Genomic DNA, 27,405 nt, shown 5'->3' with positions numbered 1-27,405 from the left:
GTAGAGATAATCGTGATTTGAACGAAAGATCACCATTTTGGTATCTCTGTTTCTTCTCATCTTTGGACAGAATGTAATGAACAGAATAACATTTCTTGTTATTTCTTTTCCTTTTCCTGTTTTTTTCTTCTCGATCTTCTGTTTTCTTTTTTTGTTCTTTTTCTTTTTTCTTTTTTTCAGACCAATAATAAACTTCGAATGATAAGTCTTTCTTTTTTAGAAAAATACAATTGGATATATGATTTTCTATACAAAAAAAAAAAAAAAGAAATTTTACTTCGTGTTTAAAATTTTTAATGGTTTAACATGTAAAGAAATATATCTCTGTAGATAAATAGATTGCATCATGATTAGGTAGGCAAATAGTAATACGTAATAATGTCTTGTTTTTTTGTTGGTTTTGTTCTTATTTCTTCCTTTCCGGCTAAAGACCACATTTCACGACAGGTTCGTCTACATAGAGTAGAGAACAGACGAATATATCAAAAGTCAAATAGAATGGGTGAAGAAACGTGGAGAGGAATATGAAGGAGCAAGAGGACGTGCTTGTCTCTCGCGCATGCCCATAAAATCACTTCGACCAAATAAATGAATATATACGAGACCTGAAGCGCGTAACAACGAATGATCATATCGAAAATATAGATTTTAAGGATGGATGGAGAGAAAAATGAAGCCAATGTGCGAGTTTCGACCATTGACGCAACCACTTCGTAAATATGCATTGTATTATTGATGAATTATTCCATAGAATGATTTGATTAGATCAAATGTTACTTATATATGTCATATATATATATATATATATATATATATATATATAAACATATACACATATGTAAAATCGACATAACACGGTTTCCAATCCGCGGGTAATTCACGCGACTCCCAACGTCGGGTCGTCGTGGCTCGCTTCTATCCCCACCATACGGTCAGGAACGCGCCCCAAGAAAAGAAGTGGGCGGTGCTTGCGTCTGCAACGGCGTCTATATAAAAGAGACAAACCCCCCGATCTGATTAGCAAACCTTCCAAAAACACACGAGTAATAACACGTGCATCGTATCCTTTCATCGGTGTGACTACCGCGATAAATATATACAACAGATTATTAATCGTATTTGATTATCGAGACATACTTTGAATTTCGCGCCGAAATAAATTCTTCATTGAGTTTCATTGAAGAAAATAATCTTAAGGAGAAAGAAAGTAGAAGATAGAGTAGATGGAATATTGACTTTTTACGATTCCAGAAAGAAAAAATTCAAAGGAAATAGTAGTGAAAAGAAGGATAGAGAAAATTAAGACAAGAATAGACATAACTATAGCAGCTGGTCGAGAGGAGTGCAGGCAGCAGTAAAATATAGAGGAAGCAATCGCCGTAAGGCGACTATAACGAACGGTGGTAGTGGCGGTGCTGGTGGTTGTGGTGGTGGTAAAGCGAGGTAGTTACCACAGTATAGACGCCACGAGGCGTCATTTAGACTTTAGACGTTCCTGGTATCGCATCACGAGGGTTGAACAGTAACGTACCAAACAACATATCACTATACATACCATCGTCAAGAAATTTCTGATTCAACTGTGATTAGAGACACTTTGATTATAATAAAGAAGAAAGTGTGATCGATAGAAGGAGGATAACAACAGTTACAGTAACCGGTAGCTAGCGAATAATAATTTTTTGTTGTCATAACAAAGCCACGTGTATTGAGTATGCGCACGCTCTGTCGTAACAAAGTTGAAAGATAGAAAGCAGACAAATGCAGTTACATCCTGGACCGATAGGGGCATTCTGGTAGTTACTGCGCAAGTACCATCCCCTTTTATATATCTCATCTATTACGTGTAACATCTACCACTGACAGATAAAAGGAGAACTTCGATATTGGTTTTGTTTCATTGAGAAATTATACGATACTACGATCTAAAGAGAGAAAGAGAGAAAGAGAAAGAGAGAGTGAGGACAACGACGAATACTACTACACGTTCACCGATACTTGTAATTGATTGAATACTACAACGACGGTGCATGGTGACAGATAGCCGTTTGAAAAAGAGAACCGGCATTACAACGCAAAACATGATGCCGTCTAGCACGCAGAGAAGACAAATCATGCAACCATGGCCCCTGTGCCTAGTGCCCTTCGCAAAAACGAAGGTAAGCGAAGCTTACTCTACCCTACATATGATGTCCTTTCTCTTTTTTCTTCCTCTTTTTTTTTTATTTTTTTTTTTTTTAATTTATTTTTATTTCTCCATAATGCTTCACTTCTCGCTTCATTTCTAAACATTCTTTCTTTCTTTTATCATTGAATTTATTTATAAAAAATCATTTTATTTTCCATGCAGTCAGTATACATTTTTCTCATATATACACCTGGCTTTCTTGTTTTGTTTTTGTTCATTCTTCCTTTATCCTTGATCGGTTCACGGCTGCCGCTAACGTTCCATCTTCGTTCCTCTTTCTCCTTCTCTAAGCTTCTGGAAAGTTCCACGATATGCGGCCACTGACACAACAACGGCGATCGTATTCTCAGCCTCGAGCCCGCAACATAAGTTTTATTTTCTACCTTTCTTTCTGATATATATGCAAACACATTGTCATTTGGATTTCTTTAATTTTTCTTTATTTTTCCTTTCGAATATTTTGCAGCGCATAAATATTGCGCTTCTTTTATTTTATTGATCTCGTTCCTCGGATAGATACTTTGATGGTATTACATATCCAATCTTCCTTTCCGTAATGACGATATATTTACTAACGCGTTTCAAACAAATTCTGACAAAAATACACAAATTATCCTCGTTGACGCGTCGTCGAATTATCGATAAGATGGATTACTAACGTAAATGTATGTCAGACAGAGAAAGAGAGTGGCTCATGCACTCTCTTTCTCTCTCTATCTGTCTCTCTCTCTATCTGTCTCTCTCTCTCTCTATCTGTCTCTCTCTCTCTCTCTATCTGTCTCTCTCTCTCTCTCTCTCTCTCTCTCTCTCTCTATCTGTCTCTCTCTCTCTATCTGTTTCTCTCTATCTGTCTCTCTCTCTCTCTCTTTCTCTCCATTTTCTTTTGTACGATTGTCTTATCGTAGATTATATTTTTACGAGAATCGAGCTAAACCGAGCCAAGCCGAATCGTACCGAACCAAGCGTTTGTTATACAACGTGTGACGTACATTCAAACAACTAAAATCATTTTACCTTTCATGACGATTTACATTCTTTTTTCCTTTATTTTTCCTTACTCTTGAAATTCACGATACGGCATGTTCGATAAAATGCGCGTACTTCTCTTCGATGTACTTCGTCTCTTTCCTCTTTGTTCCCATTTCTCTTCAATAACTCGTCACGCTCATTTACGAGCTTATATACGTAACGTGTGCGCATGACAAATATCGATTCTTTTTGAAAGATGCGATGCAATGCGCATGCGCGCGCGGAGCAACCTTTGCTTTCAAAACGAAAAACCCGCTATTAGCTCGCGCCGAGAAGATATCCGCTTTACCTTTTCCCTCCTCTTTTTTCGTAACGACCTCTAGCGTCATTTTCGAAACTACGAAATAGTTCGACCGCGCGAAAATTTGACACGTGCATTTTTTACATTTTTTGGTTTTCTTCTTCATTTATTTATTTTATTATTTTTTAGTTACGTTAACTTAACAAAATTAGTCGTTTTACGTACTTTTTCCGAGATCATAATAATCTTTCTTTGATTAGCAGGTGTTTAGCAGGTGTATGGGAAAGAGAAGACGATATTGTGTCTGAAAATTTCGTACATATGTACCTTTTTGATGTACGAACGAAGAAGTTCGTTCGAGGAGAAGTATCACTTTTGTACTTCGCTGAATCTTTTGATCCTTTTCTCTCGTTTCCTGTTACTGTTATTAATCATACGTCTTGTTTGTATTTTTGATTAAAAAAGAAAACAAAAAAAAAAAATCATTTTTGCTAATACGTTAATTATTCGAACGTTTGTAATTTCGACTTGTAGAAGATGTAAGAAATATGATCTTAATGTGTTTATCATATAAAAAAAGATTAATTCCTACGGACAAATTTGGCAAATGCTTTAAGCGTAATTATATTAACAATTAACTTCGAAGTTTGGATGATCTTACAGAAGACTGTCTGCGGCAGACTCGTCGTTCACAACTCCTATCGCAAGTTTCATTTTTTCGAAAAGAAAGAGGCAAAACATACATGTAACATTCAAGAAAAATTTAATAAACATTATTGTGTGTGACTGTTACCATTAGCTTTATCGATATCTCTTCGGACCTATTTCCACAATTTTATATCTACTATTTTTTTTCTTTTTCTATAACGACGGTAGGTAGCAGAAAGGGAACATTCATCGCATGCGAGAATGAACTTCACAAACTTAAAAACGTCAATCATTACCTGTCACATTCATACTTTAATTAATTATAAATCTTTTTCATTTAACAATTCGTGACGTGCTTTCTTTTATCTATTCGCAGCGATCGTTTCTTTAGCTTTATTTGCTTATGTTTTTGTTTTGTATTGCATATCGATTAACGATTAGATCACCTTAAGAAACATACAAGTTCGAAAGGTTAGAAGATCTTTACCTGTAAATTTTCAAAATAGTACACAAAATTTTTTATTTATCGTTATTTGTTCTTTTTCTTATCTTGTCAATCACAAAATTCATTGACGCATTTTTCCATGAATACACGCATTTACTCTTTTAGACGTTAATTATATCATAGATCATTGTAATATCGTTGCTCCTGGAGCTAGTTGTACACATTTGCTCGCTTGTACAACGGGTTGCCTAACATTGGAATTGATGTGAGTCGCCTTTTGAAGTCACGTTTAGTGAGAATGCAGAAAAGTTATTGGCAGATCTGCACAATACCGGTTTCATCTGTTTCTCTTCTATTTTTAATGAAAAACAAAAAAGAAACAAAAAAGACAAAAATAAAAAAGAAGAACGGAAGAAGGGAAAGAACACAAAGAAAAGGCGATACAATAGGTTACGAAGTTATCTGATCTTTTAAAACGTTTGTTTCCCCGAGAAAGAACTTATCGTTGAATACATATGTATACGACTTGTTAAGCTTCAACATAATAAATCAAAGCCCGATGCATTGGTAGACAGATGCAAATAATGATCGTTCGTGCCGTAACTTAAATTACTATACAAACAGGTCTTAAGTCATTTCGTTCAGCCCCCGATTAGTTAGCTTCCAAAGAATCATAAATGGCTGCAATTTTCAATATTCCAAATACGTAGAGTAAAACTTGAGACTAGTTCGCACATCTTCTACGCGTCTGAATCGTGAAATTCAAACAGCATCTCTCAGTCAGATCGTGACAACCGTTAGACACAGATAGACTTTTCGAATATCAAAGAATCAGTTCTATCATCTGACAACGAATCAGCTATATAAGTATATTATACACGTACTCGTGTATATACTTCAAGAATCATTTCTACCATCTGAACAACGAATCGAATATATAAATATATTAAATACGCATCCGTGTAATATATATATATATATATATATATATATATATAAATATCAAGCTATTTTTTAAAGTAATTTAGAAAAATTATACTCGAAAATGAGTTCAGTGCAACCAACTCATGACTACGTTGACTGTCATGGACGCAGCGCTAAAATGCTTCAAGAGCCACAAACATCTACGCCGCTGGTACGTCATCAATTGTGCTCTAATGTCTAAATCAAGTTACCCTGCTTCTTTAATGCATAGAAATCCGCCCAAGTAGTTCGTTGTCCTGCTGCGATAGTAAAAGTAATAAAAAAAAAAAGAAAAGAAAAAGAAAACGAACAAAGAAAAAAGAAAAAAAAAGAAAATAGAAGACAAAAAAAAGTAGTTTTATATTTCGCGTTGATATCAATGACGATGTGAAATATAAAAATATATTAGTGGAAGGATTCAAGAGGGAAGATATTTATTAAAGAGATGTCATATTATCGGAGATTAGGGTGTCTCGGACGGAAAAGATCTCTCTCTCTCTCTCTCTCTCTCTCTCTCTCTCTCTTTCTCTCTCTCTCTTTCTCTCTCTCTCTCTCTCTCTCTCTCTCTCTCTCCCTCTCTCTCTCTTTGATGAAAAAATAAATAAATAAATAAAAAATTAAGAAAACATTTTGTCTCAGTACATTGCCGCGTGCCACACACTATTAGAGAGATAGCTTTCGATGCACAGCCTGCAATTTGCCTTTTTGTCCTTTTATTTACCCTGCTTTTTTATTTCATTCATTCGTTCGTTCGTCCGTTTGTTGGTTCTTTTTCTTCTTCTTTTTCGAATAATTTACCTTGATGGAATATCGTTGAAAAAAGCACAACTATATTATTGTCGTCATTTTCCTGGCTACAAAACAGAGATTTCTTTTCGACAATTTTTATGTTAATTACAAATTCTTAACGAATTATGTTTCTGTAAAAAAAAATGTCACGTGTATCCCAAGTTCTAAACTAAATTGTATGCTAAAAAGATTTAAAAAAGACATAGTGTATTAGATATTCTTCGAATGAATTAATTACAATTCACGAACCGCAATTTACAAATGAGTTGATAATTCATCGTTACTACTAAGTGCATCATGTTTCTACATGTCAATAGCTTTAAAGGTGTTTTATCCATTTCCAGTAACGCAATACACATTAATTCATATTTGATAATCAATCAGACACATACTTCAGACATAACACTTGTATTTACATATATATTACATCGCGTAATATATATATATGACGCATTATTAATACGTCACGTATTATAATTAGATATTTTCGTTCAATTATTTGTACAAATTTGTTTGATATTTCCAATTCTTTTTATAGAGATATGAGTTAATATAAATTTATTACTTTAAATGCGCAATTTTTAAAATATAAATCATTTTGGAGAAATGTCACTTTTCTTGTCAACAATCTTTTACTAAGTATATATTGAAATAGATTGGATGATATATGCACGAAGATAAATGTCAACTTTTGAAAATTACATATTCATTAGAAAATAAAAATATCAAAGCGAGAGAGAGAGAGAGAGAGAGAGAGAGAGAGAGAGAGAGAGAGAGAGAGAGAGAAAGAGAGAATCAGAAGGATCTTATTCGTATAGAATATCATCATGCTTTGTAGCACGTGCTAGTGCTTCATTACGCGTGCCAAGAACATGGAATAAAAGTGAAATCGTTATAAGATCGTTTCATGAGCATATAGCCCATCTTTTCATCTCTATTATGAACACTCAACAAAGATAGATCGTAAATTTAATGACAAAGATAGGAAAACAACGAGTCTCGCTCATTTCCTTTGCGTGAAACAATACGTATAGAATGAATCGTTGTAGTGGGAGTAAGATAGCCAACAATATCAGTTATCTGATTTACGACGATACTTTTCTATGACATGCTTGATCATACCGTTCTCTCGTACTTATTCGATTTCACGGAATATTGGACGAGGATAGATCGCATTAGCACCGCTCGTTTCTCGTGATAAATAGACAATAATGGATCTCTCGTTTCCTCTATAATATATTAACACATATATATGATAATTCATATGATTCATCTTGATCGCGTTTGTTCATGAAGATGAACTTTTTTCTCGAAATTATTTCGAATTGTTCATATGTTATCGAAAATCTTTATGTATATATATACACACACACACACACAAAATGAAAATATATATGTATGTAAATATTACTGTATCAACATGAAAGTCGATGTATTACATATTTACAGATTTTACAACCGATTTATGAATTTCTACCATCAGCCGAGATAAGTAGATAGTTTGTTCTCCAACTTGCCTATCAATTTCGATATTTATTTAGAAAGTCCTCCGTAAAAAAAAAAGAAAAAAAATATATATATACATATATATATATATATATATATATATATATATATATATATATCCATATAATACACGTTCAGCTGATGTAATGTTTTTCCACGTTTTGCAGTTGCAAGAAACCCGCGAGTTTCAAATCTCGATAGATGATATATCGACTATCGAATGATTCGCGTAAATATGAATATTTTTCAACCGAATGAAAACTTCAATGTATTGCATCGTATACGCAGTTAACACGAATTTTTTCTTTATCACGTGTAATTTGATCAACGTACGGTTCACATAGTGAACTTCGCTGATACCACCATTGACATAACATTGACGCTACTACTGAAAGAAGTCCGACAACAGATGATCAAATATAAGAAATCGCTTCCTACGCATATATGATAACAAAAAATATGAATAAACATATGAAGTGAAATATTTTTAGAAAATATTATAGAGCGATTAAATTTTTACGAATTTTAAATAGCAAACAAAAATTCATTTCGAATTACTACGTATCATATGTTTACAAAGAGATTTCTCAATATTTAAATTCACATTAATCAATTATTTCATAGATGATATACTAAATACTTCGTACAGTACTACTGAATTAATCCGGAAATCGTTGTTGAACTATTTAATAGATGATTAAATCATAGAATATTTTTATTATTAAAACGTCGTAAATCATTGAACAAATATTTCATAAACTTACTGTAAATCATTGAATTATTTTATTCTACGTATTATTACAAAACTATTTTCGAATTCGTAAAATTATTTTCATTTTACTTATCATTTTAATTGACTTATAATACTTAATGTCAATGCTATGTCAATGTTGGTATCAGGAAATAAGAAACGAAAAAAAATGTATAGAAAAAAAAAATTAATTTTATGACGATAAGAATTTCAATAGTTAATTATTAATCGAAAATGATGATTAAATAATTAATTTTCCATATTTACGAAATAACTGCGTTTATATAAGATCTTTTTCTTATTTCTATTCGCATAGTACAAGAAGTTCGATCATAAAAGTCTACAATATCGTATACGAAAAAAATTATATCTTTCTTTCGTAATACAGATTCGTTGTTATATATTTTATAGTATAATCGATCGAATAAATGGACCGATACAAGCAATCATATTGGTATTCCTATCTCATTACTTTCGAAAAATCTAACAAGAAGTAAACACAATCGTGGCAAATCACGTGATCGCTTCGCTCCTCTCTGCGTGATGGACAGCGTCCAGAATTTTCATAAAAGATCCATAGCGCAGTATATAGCCCTAATATACGCATAAGAGACAAAAAAGTTTAACGAAAACAATTCGCAAGAGTAAAAGATTCAAAGTTTAGTCACAAAGTTCATCAAAGGTTATCAATAGTCGGGCTAAAAGTCATCTAATCTTACAGTAAGCATTGCGGCTCGATTCTTTGCCCATTACTTTTCGTCATTGCCTTCGTTGATAGTGGACATGAACTTATTTCTCCCACTTTGTTTTCCTTTCCTTCTTTCTCTTCTTCTCTGGCTCTCTTTCCCTCCTTACAATAGAATTCTTGATAAACGTCTACCATATAAATACTGGAACATTGGCGTTTCATCCCCTCAACAAAGTGACCACTGTGCTACAGTGTGTTACTGTGTTATTGTGAACATCCAAATTCGATCGATCCTTTTTTCTCTATTTTTTTTTTCTTTTCTTTTGCGTTTGCACTTTAACGTTCGAACAAGAAGTTTATCCGTTAGTCTATCGAAGTTCCTCGTGTAATAACAAATTCGAGAAGGAAGATACCCTTTCGAAAGTTGAATTATTCAAGAAGAAAACTTTTTTCGATAAGTGTTTTAAAGCAATTGGTCTTCCTTTCCTGGAAAGGAACACTTAGGGAAACGTTATAAAGGTACTTCATGTCATTTTTATTATTACGTTTTCGTCGTATTAATTTGCCTTTTTTATTTATTTTTTTTATGTTTTCATCAAATTTAACCTTTGCGATCACGAGATTTGTTCTTTTTCGTTTGACTCGTACTTCTTAAGATTTTTTCCAATCTCCTCCATTGTACAATTTTACGTAAATTTATTTACGTCATATACCGATAGTGTGAGTTTATCGCAAAATAAAACAGTTCAAGTCCAGTACCATCCAGTTCGGTCTATTTCTTCTAGATCTTTCCAGTTTCAACTATAGCAATATAAAAATTATAACTCATTCATTCTCAATGCGTATTAGATCAATGAAATTAGCTTGATTAGCTAATATTCGCCCTAAGGATACGTGATAAAAATGAGAGAAGGTAGATCTGAAAGACGTAACAATGATATTACGTGACGCATCAATTATTGATTATAAAATGAGATGAAGATTGACGATTATAAAATTTATAAATTGTTGTAACCGATTCTGCAAAAAGAAGCATAATTTCCCTTACATTTTTATCGTTAGAAAAACAATATAAAAAAATTGTTAAAAATCATACAAATATATAGGAACGATTATTATGTTCCTTATAATTATAAACAATTTTTTTTCGAACAATTTTTTTTAGCATCCTCTACTATCATGATACATGGCACGAATTTATTAATTTTCTGCATAAATTTGATTCAACGTAAACTTAGATTGTCATTCAAAATCTTTAGATATCTCATTGTGTGAAAAACATGCTGCTGTTATCACGTATTCTCATTTAAAAAATTATATCATTTATAAAATCATTTAATTCAAAATCGATAAAATTTTTTCTTTCAGGAGCGCAACGTTTCGCCCAATTATTATACGAGGGTCCCGTCGATCGCGAGATCTTCGACGAGTTCGGGTATAACATTGGATTGTGCCTCGAATGCGACTCTCGCAACAAACGCAAGTCCTTTCAACAGTCAAACAGCCCTTCTCGTCGAGAAAAAACAATCACTAAGCGGTAGCAACAGCTTGTCAGCAAATCGTTATTATGTCGAGAATCTAAAAAACAATCATCAGCTTTTCAACAATCAGCAATCGCAAAAAACTCTTCCTGCGCCAAGAATCTATGATCCTTTAGACAAAGGTCTCGACGCCGATTACAAGCAGATCGATCCATTGTTGGCTAAGGATCCTCACGAGTCTACGATAAAAGGACTGATGACTACTACTCAGGAAGAGAAAGATAAAGATGGGACGCTGGAAGTGGAGCGTTTACCACCATCACAATTTCAAAAGGATCAAGAACAGTCATCGAAACGTTTCATCAAACAGGTAAGTGTATATTGTTATTATTATTATTAATTATTAATATATGTATATATATTTCGTTTAAACTGTTAATCGGGAATATCTGATATTGGCAAAAAGCTTTGGATAAATTAATGTATCGTAAAAAAGTATAAATGTCTAATAGTAGTCTTATCTATTCTTTTTAATCGGAATGAAAAAGAAATGATTTATTTATTCTTTTATCGCGAGAGAAGTTCAATATTTATGACGAGTGGTACCATTATCCCAGCTAATGTGTTAATGTTCTACTTTATCGTTGATTTCTCCTTCACAAGATAACAAACTTTTGGATACATTTGATTTGAAAAAAAAAGAAAAAGAAAAAGAAAAGAAAAGAAAATTACGAAAGAGATGAATCGAGTTCAACGTATCCTTGGAAACAAAGTAATCGATATCTGTATTCATTTGATATCTTTTGTAATTCTTTTCGAGATAAAAGTACAAAGAATTTGTTCGTTAAAACATGATTGTATGAGAATATTGTCGATAGAAGAATTAAAAATGAAAATGATTGTAATAAATTACAATATTTACATGTATAAATTTCTAATGAAGATATTAATGAAACAAAAGAGAGATGTAAAAGAACAAGTGTTTATCGCACAATATCGTTATCTCAAAGGCTATATTCGCGGTTGTAAAACCGAAAAGAGTGGAATAATTTTTTTCAATCTCACATAAAATTTCTTTTAAAAATGAAATAAGAATAGAATGAATAAAAAAGAAGTAATAAGGATCGGGCTACTAAGTTTCATAATAGGATTTTATTTAATCGAGATAAAGCTTTCTCATTACTAGAAACCTTCGCATGAGTATCTTTTTACGAGATCCACACGCCGCAAATTACAGAAATAGGCCACTATGGAAACTAGTTACTACGAATGTTCGTTATGCAAAAGTAATTAATTCGATAATTAATTAATAAATTCGAAAGATTTCTCACATTTTGTATTTTATGACCAAAATCTAAAATTAATTTCTTTGAACGATATAACTGTTTATATACGAAAACATATGTGTTTGCAAATTAAAATATTGATAACGATTAACTGATTAATGTATATTAATTTTCTTGCTCCGGCGCACTTGTGAAATAATGTGTCGTATTTGACGTTGACACTGACGTATAGAGTGCTTACGAATTACGATGTTCGATACGCTATTCGTATTTGAGCGTCAATTTTGCGATGGCATATATACCTACTCTACGTATTTAAGTGTCCATTCTTCAAAGGTATATATATATGCTATTCGAAACAAAAAGTTTAAAGATTATATGATTGATGATTGATGATTTATGATTGATAATTAAAAATACTTGAACTTTTTAAATAATTTTTCTTTTAATATGTAGCAGAACAAACATAAAAAGTATCTAATTTCACAAAAAAAAAAAGAGAAAAAGTAAAAACTTTTACCAGAAAATACCTACTGAAATGATCGCTAATCGAAAAGTTGATACCGATGAAGTCCTAAGAAAAAAATCAAATACCTTTAAGTAGTACGAGCGTTTATGTAGTCCGCCATGGATACATACCATGCAGAAGAGAATCATGGATTTTTACGCGTAATCTATATTTTATAGATAATAAATCTTAATTGATTGGAATAAGAAAAAAGAAAAAAAAAGAAAACTTTTGAAAACAAAAAAATGTAAAACATTCCAAAGGCATTGAACTATACTAAGAACGTAGTTTCCATGGTTTTCGCGGTATGTTTATTGTCTTTGAAACTATATCCCATTAATCCTTTAGCGATCTCGTACTATTCACGTCAAAGTCTCAAGGATGGCCGCAATCCTTGATCCATTTTTTGATTCACTTACTAGATTCTCGCGATAGACCGACACGAGGTTGTTGCAAACGACAGGTCAATGAATACCGCTTAAATAAACAATTGAAGAAAAAAGTGAATAAATAAGAAAAAATAAAAAATCTTTACTAATAAGAAAAAATATGACGTGAAACCGGATGAATGTAATTTCTTTTCTTTTGTAAAAACTCTCTTCTCTTTTATCTTAATTGTCTAATATTCGATCTCGATGTGTCTTAGATAATACATAAGAAAAAGAAAATGTATTAATAGAAAAAAAGAAACGGGTGCACTTAAGAAAGATGAGTCTTTAAAAAAGGGTGCACTTGTCTTCACACTCGCTATTCTAATCATCTAACTACAATTACTTCGTTGGGCCTTTGCACACGTGTCACGTTTATTCTTGCAATAACGAGATACTACAAAAGAGAGACAGCGCCTCCCGACAAACGACTTGTCATTTACAATACCTTGTGTTACGCTGCTAACCTTGCTTGAGTAATATGATGATTCCCAAGGTGTTCTTTTTTGCAGTACTTTTTTTTTTTTTAATTTGAACACACCATACCCTAAATCATTGATATCCATTTATTTTTCTTGGACAATCGACGACTATTGAATGTGGTCTATTAAAAAGGAAAATGATAAAATAAAAAGAGAATGATATTATATCTTAGTTTTTTTTATAGTTTGACCTTTAGCATAAAATCGAAACTTAAAATCCATTATTTCATTTCATATCATATCAAATCATAAAATTATCAAAAATAAAATAGATTTAAAAGATAAGATAGATTAAGAAAAATTCGAAATCATATAAAAAGATTTAATTTTATATTACAAACGAAAATTCGAAAATTTGAAAAAAACAACGTATCCCTGTTTTCGAAAGTACCTTTTAGATTATTTCACGTAATAAACTAATTTTACTAGTTTTTCTGTCGGTAACTTTCCTTTAAAAGAATTACTACTACTATTATTGCTACTACTACTACACTACTACTACTACTCTACTACTCTACTATTACTATTGATAAACGTCGAAAGAGAAAGAAGACAGATTTATTGAAGAAGTATTCTAAAAGCAAAAAAGTACATATGATTCTATTTTTGGAAGAACAGAAAAGAATTTTATCTTTAATTGATAATCCTATGTTGAAGATGATTCTAACAAATAAATCGAAATCGTGAACGAGCGTGCGTACAACTTGTTAGACTTCGCGAATGAAACACGACAGACCTTGCAGTGACTTATTGTAAAAGAGAAGGGATGGGCTGCCCCCCCCCCAAGAGAGCATATTGCCTCTATATAAACGAGGAGAACCACCCGGCAATCCACGAGTGTCAATAGCTTATATTATACCGTTGACACCGATAACTTCCGCTCGGATAGTAATTTTCTTGATTCTTTTGAATCGCCGACAAGCATATTCTTTCATTTCGAGTATTATCGGTTCTCGTTGCTATTGCGGATTGGTGATCTTTTACCTTTTATCGTTTCGTTTTTTTTCTTCTTACTATTATTACTCTTATTTTTTTTTTATATTATTATTATTATTATTATTATTATTACTATTACTAATACTATTATCGTTGTTGTTCTTATTATTATAATTATTATTAGTATTGTTGTTGTTGTTATAATAATAATAATAATTATTATTATTAATAATAAGACGAATAAGAAGATACGAAAGTGTACTTAATACATCAACGTGTTCTACTTTCGATTGGATCAATTTAAAGACAGCGTAGAAGAAATTAAATACTTGTAACCATGAAAATTCTTATGCGAGCTGATACTCACGTGAATATAGAAGTGCCAGGAAACACGCCAGAACCGAAGGCCATTTTTACTCAGGTACGAGAAAAAAGAAGATGATGATATTGAGAAAATAAATGTATCGTTTACAACATCCTTCGATTATATTATCGACGATATACACGAGGAAGTTACAAATTTAAAACGACTTAATTTCCTATGTGCTTGTCTTAATCGTTCCTAACAATTATAAGTGTTTACGATAATACTTCCAATGTAAAAAAAAAATAATAGAAATGAAGGAAAAAGATAAGAAGAAGACAGAAACTTTAGTTTTAAATATGTGTCTGTGTGTGTACCTGTGAACGACTTTTTAAATAAAATATTTTTTTTGTGTTTTTAAAGATATTGGCAGCTTTAACACTGTCATTGGGTTCCCTTGTTGTTGGATATTCGACTTCCTACACCTCGCCAGCCCTTGTTTCTATGCAAAGCAATGAGACCGAGATGACTTTTGAAGTTACTAAACAAATGGTGAGTAATAATGTTTATGTATTACATATTAATATTATTGGATTATCAAATACCTACATGTATGTAGATTAAATGATGAACAATGAATGCAACAATAATCGTAACTTATATATTTAGTCATCGTTTTATGAGAGAAAACTCTTTGAAAACGTTTTAAAATTAAAAATTACATTACCAAGAGTTTAGATAAAAAAAGAAAATCACATCATATGGGAAAATATTTCTAAACATACGTGCTCCGATAAGTAACTTGTAATATCGAATATATATTTTATTTAAATATGTTCATTAAGACATGATCCTACTTTCATGAGCGTCATATGTTCAAGGTTCTCAAATACGTATTCGAGCACGTATGTTCTCAAATATTCCCCTGATTATAACATTTTTTCTTCGATAATAATATTTCTTCGATTGGAAAATTTATAAAATTACATTTTATGAATTTTATTGTCGAATAATGATCACCATAATCAATTTTCTTTTAATTGTTCCAAAAAAAAAAAAAAAAGAAAAAATAAAATAAAAAATAAAAAGTCCGATTTCGTTACTAAAAGTCGATCGAGCCTAATAAATTTAGTTTTTTCATAAATTATCTCTTAATAAAAGTGAAATTGTTTGCAATACATTTAACGTAATCAACACTTGTGTTTACTGATATGGAATTGATTTAAATCGATTTATACTTAAACGATCTATATCAGACGAAACATGTGCAATCAGGAATCGTTCTAAATTCGAAATCGATGGTTAAGGTTGCAAGTAATATGTATTACAGAATCAATAAATGATTATCGTTTTTTTTCGAGATTATTAACGAGATCTCACTTTCTTATGCTTTGAGAACCTTATAGAGAATTCCAAAAGGTATAATACGCATAACCTTCGATATTAGAAAGGTCAATAGATGATTAAAAATTTAACCTTAAGTGCGTCATTGGTGCGTGGTCAGGGGCGCGATGGCCTGATTACAATTCGATTGGTCGAACGAATGTTGAACCTCAGTGATGTCGAACCCGATTGGTCCAATCGATGGACACGCCGATCCCGAAGATGACTATTTGCAATGAACAACAATAACATAAGTTAACTTTTATGCTCATATCGTGCACAATTACAAATTGTTTCCACGTGTTCGCGATTATCGGTAGAAACAATTACGACTTTAATAATTCTTATAAATTATTTTGTCTTCATTCATATTCCGTACCCACTATCAAAAGCTTCGGTTTTTTTTCATTTCTTTATAACTATAACTAAGATTGTATCCAAAAGAGAAAAAAGAACCAAATTGAATAGCAATTACTTGAATAGTAATAAATAATCTCAATGGTTTCCCTCCTTGACCCCTCTCTTTCGGCTTCATTTAAACTCGAAGGACGATATAATGATTGATCCTATACTCTTCGTCATCTCACGTGCGTACGTGACTACTTTGACACGACAATATCTCACGCACGACTCTCTTACGTATGAAACAAGGTGCATACCCACACAATAATGTGAATGACATTTACGATATAAACAATCGGTACTTGAATATATGTACATTTAAATATATGTAATTAATATTTGTAATCGATCTTTTCCAGGGTATGTGGATCGGATCGATCATGCCTCTGAGTGCACTTTTCGGAGGTATAGCTGGAGGTCCCTTCATCGAATATTTCGGAAGAAGGAATACTATTCTTGGAACTGCAGTGCCGTTTATCGTAGGTAAGCGTTTCGAATTGAAAACTCATTTTTTATATCTTTCGTTTTTCCTTTTGTTGTTTGTTTTTCTTCCTTTTCTTTCTTTTTATTTAACTTGATTTCCACACTCTGAACAAGATGTTTAAAGAAAGCAAACATTCATGACGTTTATACATCGTCAGAAGCTCTGTCAATGATTGAAATTCGCATATTAATGAATTACTCTTTGCACATGTCGTGAATAATTAAATCGTTTCAATTGATTTATAATTACCAAAAAAAATCATTAATGAACTACTTCTTAGAATTACTTGTTCGTCCTGCTTGATTAAATATCTTGGAACTTAATTACATATTACTCAATACGTAATATCGTTTATAAACCTTGATACTTTCTCGCGATTTGTTGCCATGTCGCGATTGGTTGCGCTTACCCTTTCCTTTAAATTAAAATCGCAAATTAATTGTAATTATTCGAAATTAAGTAATAAGTTGACGTAGAAAAGTTTTCTCGTTAGTCAATTCTTTATCTTTTCTATTTTTCTTTTCCTTTTTCATGAAAATTACGATTAAGATTAAGATTCACGTCCGGCTACTAAAACCTTGAAAGCATAGATCAAACAGTTCATTATATCTATAAGGATTCGAACGAGTTCTCGTTTATGTGTATATATAGTTGACATTATTATTCCCACGTGCAGACATATGCGTAATAAATCTGTGAGTTATGCTCAGTGATATGGCACTTTAATAAAGCAAACGGTATATTATTTCGAACCTTAGCATTATGTCCGTCCATCCGTTAAGCAAAAAATTTTTTGCTTTCTAACTGTTACCATACTGTATTACATTTTTATCCCCCCTTAACTGTATCCATGCATAAATACTATTTGTAAATGCAATACGACATTCATCGTGGCATTCGTCATGTAATAACTCGTTCGGTTTATTTCCACGCAAAATACATTATGTATAATAAATATTCTATTTCTCGTTTCTCGTTTCTCGTTTTAGCTTGGGTTCTCATCGGTTTGGCTCAAAATATTCCTATGATTCTAATTGGCCGAGCCATCTGTGGTTTTTGCGTAGGCATAACTTCTCTATCACTACCAGTTTATCTGGGTGAAACGATACAGCCTGAAGTTCGTGGTTCGTTAGGTTTGTTACCTACAGCCTTCGGTAACACCGGTAAGTTCTATTCCGAATAGCAATTAAGATAACGTGAAATAATAATCATCTTCAAATTATTCTAATTTTTGTTATAGGTATTCTAATGTGTTTCATAGCCGGTATGTATTTGAACTGGAGGTATCTTGCATTGCTAGGTAGTACCTTACCAATACCATTCCTCGTATTGATGTTTGCAATTCCGGAAACCCCAAGATGGTATATCTCAAAGGGTAAAACAAAAAGAGCACGCAAGTCTCTTCAATGGTTACGCGGTAAAAATGTAGATATTACCGAGGAGTTGACGACGATCGAAGAGTTGCATGTAGAAAGCGAGAGAGATATTCAGAATGGACTAACAGAATTACTCAAACCGAATCACCTTAAACCCATTTTGATCTCATTGGGTCTCATGTTCTTTCAACAGATGTCTGGTATCAACGCTGTTATCTTCTACACCGTTCAAATCTTCAAGGTTTGTATCTATGTGATCGTTTTCTCTTTTTCATCTATCACTTCGTTTATTCTAGAACCTTGAGATATATGTATTTTCTTTTTTCTTATACACAGGATGCTGGTAGCACAGTCGACGAAAACATCTCGACCATAATCGTTGGTATCGTAAACTTCTTATCGACTTTCATCGCTGCAGCGGTTATAGACAAGCTCGGTCGAAAAATGCTTCTATACATCAGTGGCGTTTCCATGGTTATTACACTCGTCAGTCTTGGCTCGTACTTCTATATAAATACAGGAGATACAGACGTATCTAACATCGGATGGATACCATTGATCAGCCTGATCATTTACGTCATCGGTTTCTCCTTAGGATTTGGCCCTATTCCTTGGCTAATGATGGGTGAGATCTTACCAGCTAGAATCCGTGGTACGGCAGCTAGTATCGCAACGGCTTTCAACTGGACGTGTACCTTCGTAGTGACGAAAACTTATGAAGACTTCAAAGAATTGATCGGCGCATACGGAACCTTCTGGTTCTTCGGAATCATTTGCGCAATCGGTTTAATTTTCGTCAATGTATGGGTACCGGAAACGCGTGGCAGGTCACTTGAAGAAATCGAAAAGAGATTCGCAGGACCAGTAAGAAGAATGAGTGCTGTAGCTAACATGAAACCAACGCCAATGGCAGTTTAATTGTTTTTAAATTTCTTCTTTGTTTTATATTATTATTATTCCTTTTTTAATGATCAATCTAAAAAGAGTGAGATTGACAAACAACACGCGTAATAGTGCTTAAGCATGAAGTAAATGATCTTTGAATGTTTCTTCTTGAGATGAAGCGTGATTGCTCTCTCTCTCTCTCTCTCTCTCTCTCTCTCTCTCTCTCTCTCTCTCTCTCTCTCTCTCTCTCTCTCTCTCTCTGTCTCTTTCTCTCTCTCTCTGTCTCTCTCTCTCTCTCTCTCTCTGTCTCTTTCTCTCTCTTTTTCTCTTTTTGTATGAGTCTCTTCGCATTCTTCTTCGTTCTTCTTATAATTCCTCTTAATTAATTGTTGTCAATTAAATATGAGTAATCGAAGGAGTTGGTACTAAGTGTACGTCTTCCGACGAGCATTTTTTATTAATCATGATAAGATTAATTCTTAATCGTAATTCCGAAGATTTTTTCTCGTTGCTCGCAAACATGTTCATTAAAAAAATGAGCCATCTATTGATTTTGAACAAGTCGTTTAGTTAAAAATTTGAAACATCCGGAAAGCGGCGTGAAGAAAATCTGCTGTTAACTAGGTATATAGTATTTGTTTTTATTACTTGATAGTGTTGCAAGGTCTACCTCAAGCTAGTAATTGTACTTTTTATTTAAAGATACTTAGTTAAATAAGTACTCATGGAAGGACGAATTGTCTCATTTTATGGCAATAAATTCTTAAATCAAATGATGTGTCCTTACGGTACTCCATTAATGTGAGTTACCAACTTTGTACATAGCTGTTAGCTTATATAAGCAAACATATGTATATAAGAATTAACATATAAAATAGAATTAAAGAAATAGGAAATATATCTTTAGTTTGTAAAAAAAAAAAGTTAATGAAATAGTAATTGGAATTAGTAATAATTGAAATACAAGAAATTAGTGCGGAAATGTTTGAAATGGAGTATCGATCTTATAAAAATTAAAATTTTAGCATAATTGTTACGTTACTATAAATGACGCAAGTTTATACATAATTATGAGTTTTAATACATTCATCTTTATAAGATGATCGGGTGCTTAATTTTTTAATTGTTTTAATGTACATTTATGACAATGTGAATCCTAATTAAAGAGAATCTCATTCGAGTACAATACTATCATATCTAACAATCTTTTGCCATATGAACATTATGTAAAGGTCTTTGTATTTTATGAAAAACTTATACTTGCTAAAGTAACAATTACAAAATGATTGCTAATTATCATTTGCCATAACAAGAAGTAAATAAAAATGATTTTGATAATTTAATACTCATATTAAGTTTATACAAAATATTGAAACAATTAATACATAATGAAGTATATTTCTTTATACATTGTATCTTCTTTTCTAAGATTTTCCTTTCCTTATAAAATATCTTCTTTGATCCTATAATATTCCCAAATATTATTTCAAATCATTAGGTTGAATTTAGTAAAAAAAAAACCTGTTATCGTAAACCTGAATTATTGTAAGTACATATATAAAACAATTTTTATTAAATATATTAAATATTATTAAACTGATTGAGCTATATTAAATTTATGATTTTGCTGTATTATTAAGATTTTTTTTATAAGATAATATCCAATAGTTCATACAAGTAATATTTATATAATTTATATAATATAATTCTAGTTTACTTCTGACAAAATGGTAAAATGATACTATATCATTTTCTATAAGAGAGTCAAATATTTCTCTAGCGACAGATAAAATAATCTTATTTTATATACACCATCAAATATATTTAGTAAATTTATTTCTTATGAAACTAATTTAAGATTAAAGTAAAGTAAATGATTAATGAGTGGCAAACCATTCTGTTTTCTTTAACCTAATTGTGATTTAAAATCATAAATGGATTTGTATAATCTTGTATTCTTATACATGAAAAAAAGAAAACTATAGAAGGAAATATAATTATTATTGTAATAGTTATCAAGAAATTGTAAGTGATACTTTTTTAATATAATAATCTAAAGTGAAACAGGTTAAAGTTAAAAAAACACTCACCCATAACCTGAACTCGACAAATAGCACATGTATCACATTCGACATCCCAACTCCACATAGCCACAGCATTCCATTTCTTCAAAGTAAATAGCTTGTCGGTTTTTAAATTATCACCATCACCACGATCTGTTACATCTTGATCTGTATCAGCCATGATAAATTTTTAGGTTAGAATCACACAACAGACAGTACCGCAGTCAAAGATGATCTGCAAACATTGATTCTTCGCTTATCATTCGATACAAATCACGTGATCCAAGAGGGCGCTCAACACAATATCGAATCTCATAACATATTTGAACGTATTAGATTGTTTCTTAAATCTTTTACTTTAAATTTAACCAACAAAGAAGAATGGAAATTTCCAAGAATGGAAATATTTAAATGCATTCTTATTTCAAAAATTATTTCTCAAAATAAAATTATTTGAAAATATATCGATATTATACACAAAAACATATTAATTGCTGCAATTTTCTTTTCCGTTATTTTACTTTTTCCCACATTTTTAGGTTAAGGATAAATCCAAGTGAATAACTCTATAGATTACATAACAACAATAACTAATGTTTCGCAATGTCGTTAAATTTAGTATAGCTGAAATATGATTAGAACGATCATTACAATACATTGAAAATGAATCGATGGCGTAACCGAAAGAAAATAGTTTCAACAATAATGACACTCGCTCCGATTGAATTTCCGTTATATTCAGCATCAGAGGCGCATAACACAAAGTACAATTAAACACAATGTACAGTTTAATACTTATTATGTATAAGATTTCATTTGAATTCTCTATTAGTACTTTAGTATTAATGTTCGTCAAACATCATTCCATGATAAACGTCATCACCTACAATATCTTCTTCATCGTTTGCATACTTTCACATTTCTTTCATTCGTATATATGTATGCGTACCTACGTACGTGCATATCTTTCGATTATAATCGTGAAGTTTACAAAAAAAAAAAAAATAAAGAAAAGCTCAAATCCAAATCCACAAAGAAATTTACCGGTATAGACTTACGAGCTTCGTAATTTATTAAATATACATTCTCATTTCATTTCGAAAATACGAATCGAAAGAAAGGTGGAACGCATTCAAAAAACAAGTTTGCCCCATCCATCTTCTTCGAATTCTTATATATCGTGAAATTATTTCGAGTAGAAATAGACAAAGAACACGCGAAACCGATCTTCGTAACTCGACGTAATTTAAAAAAAAAACATGTCGGATCAATTTTATCTTAGACAATACACTCATTTACCTTAAATTTCTCAATGACTGCACGTATCGTTAAAATGTCTTCTTTTACAATCGAATAGAATATTGTTGTTTTCTTTTTCTTCTTTATGCAAAGAATTATTCATGAAAAGAATCCTTACGTTCGCACGTTGTTCGAAGGAAATGAAAGAATAGAGATGACGATTGGAACAACGGTGACAATCACGATCATCAATCTTATGCAGTTTATCATGTGTCCGTACGAAAAAATACTAGAAGAAAACTAATTAATCTTTCTCATTTTACGACAATAAGAAATATTCGAATAATATGAAGACGTATCGTGATCGCAAAAGTAAAGGTTTCTTTTCATCTTTTTTCTTTTTTTTCTTTTTTCTTTTTTCTCTTTTCTTTTTTTCTTTTTCTTTTTCTTTTTCTTTTTTTTCTTTTCTTCTTTTTTTTTTTTTTTTTTTTTTTTTTTTTTTTTTTTTTAATTATGACTTATTACACACATACAGATATAGCATCGATTGAAATCACCCATGATCGCTTACATATATATGTATGTATGTATGTATGTATGTATGTATGTATGTATGTATGTATGTATGTATCTATGTATGTATGTATGTATATATGTATGTATGTATGTATGTATGTATGTATGTATGTATGTATGTATGTATGTATGTATGTATGTATGTGTGTGTGTGTGTGTGTGTGTGTACAAACACACACATACAATTGGCCTTTATCCGCAGTAATTATTCACTATTTAGATACAAGCCTTAAATCAAGACTAATAGATAAGAAAATAAGGAACAGCATCGTGCGATAACATTACGAAAAATCGTCGAATTTCTATAAACATTAGATCGTTTCATCTTTACGTCGAGTTTTATGTGTCGCATGGGCCTTCTCTCCCGATCTCATCTATTTTTTCATAAACTCATTTCTAGTATGTGTACACACACATACATGCACGCACGCACGCACATGTACATTTGTAATATGTTCGATTAAAACTCTCGGATGCATACCAAATAACAAGAAAAGTGCATTTTACGTTCGTGTGGATGTAATTAATAAAAAGAGTATTTGTCTTTAACAAATACTTGAAAGTATGTCACTGTGTATACAATAAGTAGTACTCGCTGCTCTTTGTCTTGTTCTTTCTCACTCTCTCTCACACACTCTCTCTCTCTCTCTCTCTCGCTTTTTAAAGAAGTTTTTTTCGCTTAAAATGAATCGAGGTAAAAAGCAAAAAGCTGCTTCTCTTATTTTGTTTCTCATACTATTCTATCCACTTTGTTACATTCGAAGATTATATGCATTTGTTCTATGCATTTTGCACATATGCATAAAAACGTTATAGAAGTCTTCGAACATATACACGTATGCGATAGACAACGTCGCTTGAAGTATAACAAGTTAGATCTAGATAGAAGTAATCAGAGGAAGTTTATCTCGCCTTTCTATTTTGTTTTTTATTTTTTTTTTCCTTTTTTCCTTTTTCAAAAATTTTCAGTACTTTTTGCGGATAAAGCGAAAATACGCCACGAGCACATCCTTTTTTTTCCAGTTTCTTTGTGTTCTTTTCTGTTTGTCTTTTTTATTTTGTTTTCTTTACGGGTAAAGTTTATAACGTTTCTCTAGACGAGGTGGTTGGACGCTGGTCGAATTTCGATCTTCTAGAAATTCGTTGTAGAATGCACAAAAAGTAAATTCGAAAACGTATAAAATACGTTTTTAAATACGCCACTTACGATAAAAAGTAGTATGTATGTATGTATATATCTATTTTCCGTTGCTTCCAGTTGAATCCCAATTAGTATGTACGGCAAGCCAAAGGTTAATGGTAAAACGAATGAATTTCAAAGCTGCAACGAACAAAACTGTAACTGTAGATATCTGTGACAATGATATCGAAGTATTCGTATTTTTTCTTCAAATAAATTATGTATCGTTCTTTTCGAATTTACGTCAAATAATTGGGAACTTAATTGTATTGAATTATGCGATGGTATTAACGAGATCATAAGGACTCGCGTTGAAACTGAAAGGGAATGGATTCTTTTGGGGGCTTATGAGTGACAGGAAAAGCAAGGGAAAGAATCTCATTTTCTTTTTTTTTTTCTTTTTTTCTTTTTCTTTTTCCTATTCGAACGAAAATTATCTCAAATCTCACGTATACTTTCTACTCTTACGATTTGAGCAATCACATATACTACAGGAAATATCTTTTACTAACAAATAATACTGGAAATAAAACAAAATAAAAAATATAGATATCTACTTGCGAAACAATATAATTCTGTCTATGATATAACATCTTTGGACCAACAAGAGTTTGGTATCAAATCGATACATAAAAGTCTTGCTTCGTTCTAACGATAAGTCTGTTTATCATTTTCATGATACTCGATTTCAATGAGTTCCATTTTTTGATCGTTCTATTTGCCCGTTTAAACATACATTCTTTTGATCTATCCCTGAATACATCAGGGTATTATTTTTTACTTTAATAACAAGCAAAATTGCTAGCTATTAATTAGCTCGCAATATAATAATCCTTGATATTGTTCTTGCATTTCTTTTTTCATAACTAGTAAGTACGCATCCCTTTTCTATCTTTTTATTATTGTAAATCTACTATACGTTATGAAGGCGTGTAATTTGCATTAAACATAGAATGTGGATTTACATTTTTAAAAGAATATCATTTTTCTATATCGATAACCATGATAGATAAAGGAAAAAATATTAATACAATAAGGATATGATTAAAAAATAAAAGATAGATTTTTAGGCGTGATTTTTAACGCCTATCGTAATGTGTCCAACATTGTAAAGTTATTTGTAAACGATATTATATTAGACAGATAGAGAAGAGAGATAATTATTTTAAAAGGGGCTATACAAAATAAGAAAAAATCACTTACTACATATTTTACTAATTTTTTTCTTTTTTTTTGTTCACAAGCTTATGCACGCACGCACGCGTTCGTTAATTTTTTAATATATGTATGTATATACGTAAATACAAACACATATATGCGTATATATGTGTGCATTTATTTTTCATTTTTTTCCGTTCTTTATTTCATTTGCTTTTATTGTATAGATTTTTCATTCTTTTTTTCATTGTTTTTTTTTTTTTTTTTTTTTTTTTTTAAACTTTTATCCACATCTTTTAGATACACACCCAAATAAAGTTACATGAAAAAAGAAAAAAGAAGAAATGAAGAAGAACTAATTACAAAGTAAAAAGTTATAAGAGGAAAAAGAAAATTAAAGAAAAAAAGAAGGAGAGAAGAAAACAAAACATGCGTAGAGACTAGGGGAAGGAGCCAATTATCGACATATCAGTCGATGCTCAATTATAGGAGCTTTGATTCTATTCTTTGTAATATTCCTTTTTTGAGTATCGAATATATCTGCATATGTCCCATGCAAATTCTTATTTTACCATGAATAATTCTATAAATTTGAATAATTCTGTGTGAACTCATATTTTAGACATAATCATGAAAAATCCTTTTGGTTTTTTTTTGTCTTTCCTCTAGAAAAAGCAATAAATTATTGCCTCTATTTCGTTTTACGCCCTTGGCTCCGACATAACACACGCGTACAAACAGTACTATTATCGTTACTATTCTTAATTATCATTATCATTATTATCATTATGATGTATAGCTTAAAATGGAGTGATTAAAATTTCAAGGACAAGGGCATGCTTTAAGGAAGGAGGATCGATATTGACACAACGATTGTATGTACTTACGTAATACTATGATTCGACAAATGAATGAAAAATATGTTGACTGCTTAAAATCTTCCTTATACTTTTGATATATACATACACACATGTTTTATATTTATAAATATATATATATATATATATATATATATATATATATAGATATAAATAAATATATAATATATATACATACATAAAACACGTGCGTTTGTGTTACATACCGATTTAATTTTTAATTGCAATATCTTTCAAAATTCATTTATAATAATCTCAATTTGATATTGAAGAACTTTTAAATTGACGAAAAGATTTTAAGCTTTTTCATTAATTTTTCTTTTTTTTTTTAAATGGGCTGGTCAATGAAACTCAACCTTGATTCTATTAGAAACATCATCAACCTATTTTTACAGGCCTCCTAACTCTCACAAACATAAATTTTAATTAATTTTTATTAGCGATAACACACGTTATATGGAAAATTTAATCGATTGTAACTTAATTAACAATTTATCCAAATACATTGTGTGTGTTTTGTATTGAAAACTATAATTTCATTGAAACCTAAATTAATTTATTTCAAGTTTACAGTAAGACGTAACAGTAAATTTAAACATATAGTTAGTATTAAAAATCGCAAAAGAAATAGTGTATAACTAAATGAACAACCTAATATATGAAGTGATTAGTATATTAATATTGACACAAATTCTTTCTCGTTACAGATAAATTACGTAAGGAGAAAGGAGCGGAAAATGATAAATTAAAAAATTAGTATCATGGACCAACCCAGGCATATTGATTATAAATATTTTATAAATATACTGTATCTTTTTGAGTAAATATTAGGTAACATATTACTACTCGAAAAAAAGTCAATCGTGTTTAATTGACCCAAAAATGATTTTTGCTGCTTTATAAGAAGCAATGAAATAATATGACACGCATCGTATTATAATTTGAAACCGATCGGATACCAAATATTTTTCCGCTGATGTCTTCAAGATTCATTATTTCATTATTTACGAAACCGCTAAACATATACTGTTGTTGCTTTTAAAAAGCGATCCATTAATTTGGATTAAATTCAATTATCGATAAACTCATGTAGTGGTTTAAAAGAACG

At 31.2% G+C, this 27,405-nt stretch overlaps 2 protein-coding genes and 1 long non-coding RNA gene across 5 annotated transcripts in view; 1 reads left to right on the top strand and 2 right to left on the bottom strand.

Annotated features, from left to right (window-relative positions):
• Positions 1 to 22,908, bottom strand: part of LOC118450515 (RING-box protein 2-like) — a 31,864-nt gene extending 8,956 nt beyond the window's left edge. Inside the window, exons 1-2 of one of the 2 annotated variants that reach the window (XM_035886322.2) lie at positions 21,918 to 22,908; positions 21,294 to 21,501 (exon numbers count right to left, since the gene is read on the bottom strand). In XM_035886322.2, coding sequence (XP_035742215.1) covers positions 21,294 to 21,447 — 154 coding nt within the window. In that variant the 5' untranslated portion in view covers positions 21,448 to 21,501; positions 21,918 to 22,908. Of the gene's footprint in view, positions 1 to 21,293; positions 21,652 to 21,917 lie in introns of those variants that run through there. The other variant, XM_085658960.1, reaches the window with a different exon arrangement.
• Tret1 (trehalose transporter 1) lies at positions 1,012 to 20,611 on the top strand. Of its 2 annotated transcripts, none has more exons than XM_035886300.2 (7): positions 1,012 to 2,159; positions 10,617 to 11,099; positions 15,097 to 15,225; positions 16,818 to 16,941; positions 17,932 to 18,105; positions 18,183 to 18,559; positions 18,655 to 20,611. In XM_035886300.2, exons 1-7 carry the CDS (start codon positions 2,031 to 2,033, stop codon positions 19,234 to 19,236), a joined length of 1,998 nt encoding a protein of 665 aa, XP_035742193.2. In that variant the 5' UTR covers positions 1,012 to 2,030; the 3' UTR covers positions 19,237 to 20,611. The 2 variants fall into 2 exon arrangements, with proteins under 2 accessions (XP_035742193.2, XP_035742200.1); XM_035886307.2 differs by lacking the exon at positions 1,012 to 2,159 and adding an exon at positions 14,606 to 14,790 and having other exon boundaries at positions 11,083 to 11,099.
• LOC118450531 (uncharacterized) lies at positions 1,478 to 3,494 on the bottom strand. Its single transcript, XR_014982471.1, has 2 exons — positions 3,203 to 3,494; positions 1,478 to 2,780 (listed from the first exon to the last, which is right to left on the bottom strand). It is a non-coding gene; the product is annotated as an uncharacterized LOC118450531 (long non-coding RNA).
• Positions 22,909 to 27,405: the final 4,497 nt, after the last annotated feature.

This window comes from Vespa mandarinia, chromosome 8 (assembly GCF_050613455.1).
Source record: "Vespa mandarinia isolate Hongniang chromosome 8, ASM5061345v1, whole genome shotgun sequence".
Classification (NCBI taxonomy): Eukaryota; Metazoa; Arthropoda; class Insecta; order Hymenoptera; family Vespidae; genus Vespa; species Vespa mandarinia.
Note: the sequence above shows the minus strand (reverse complement) of the source record. Positions and strands in the feature narration are given on the sequence as shown.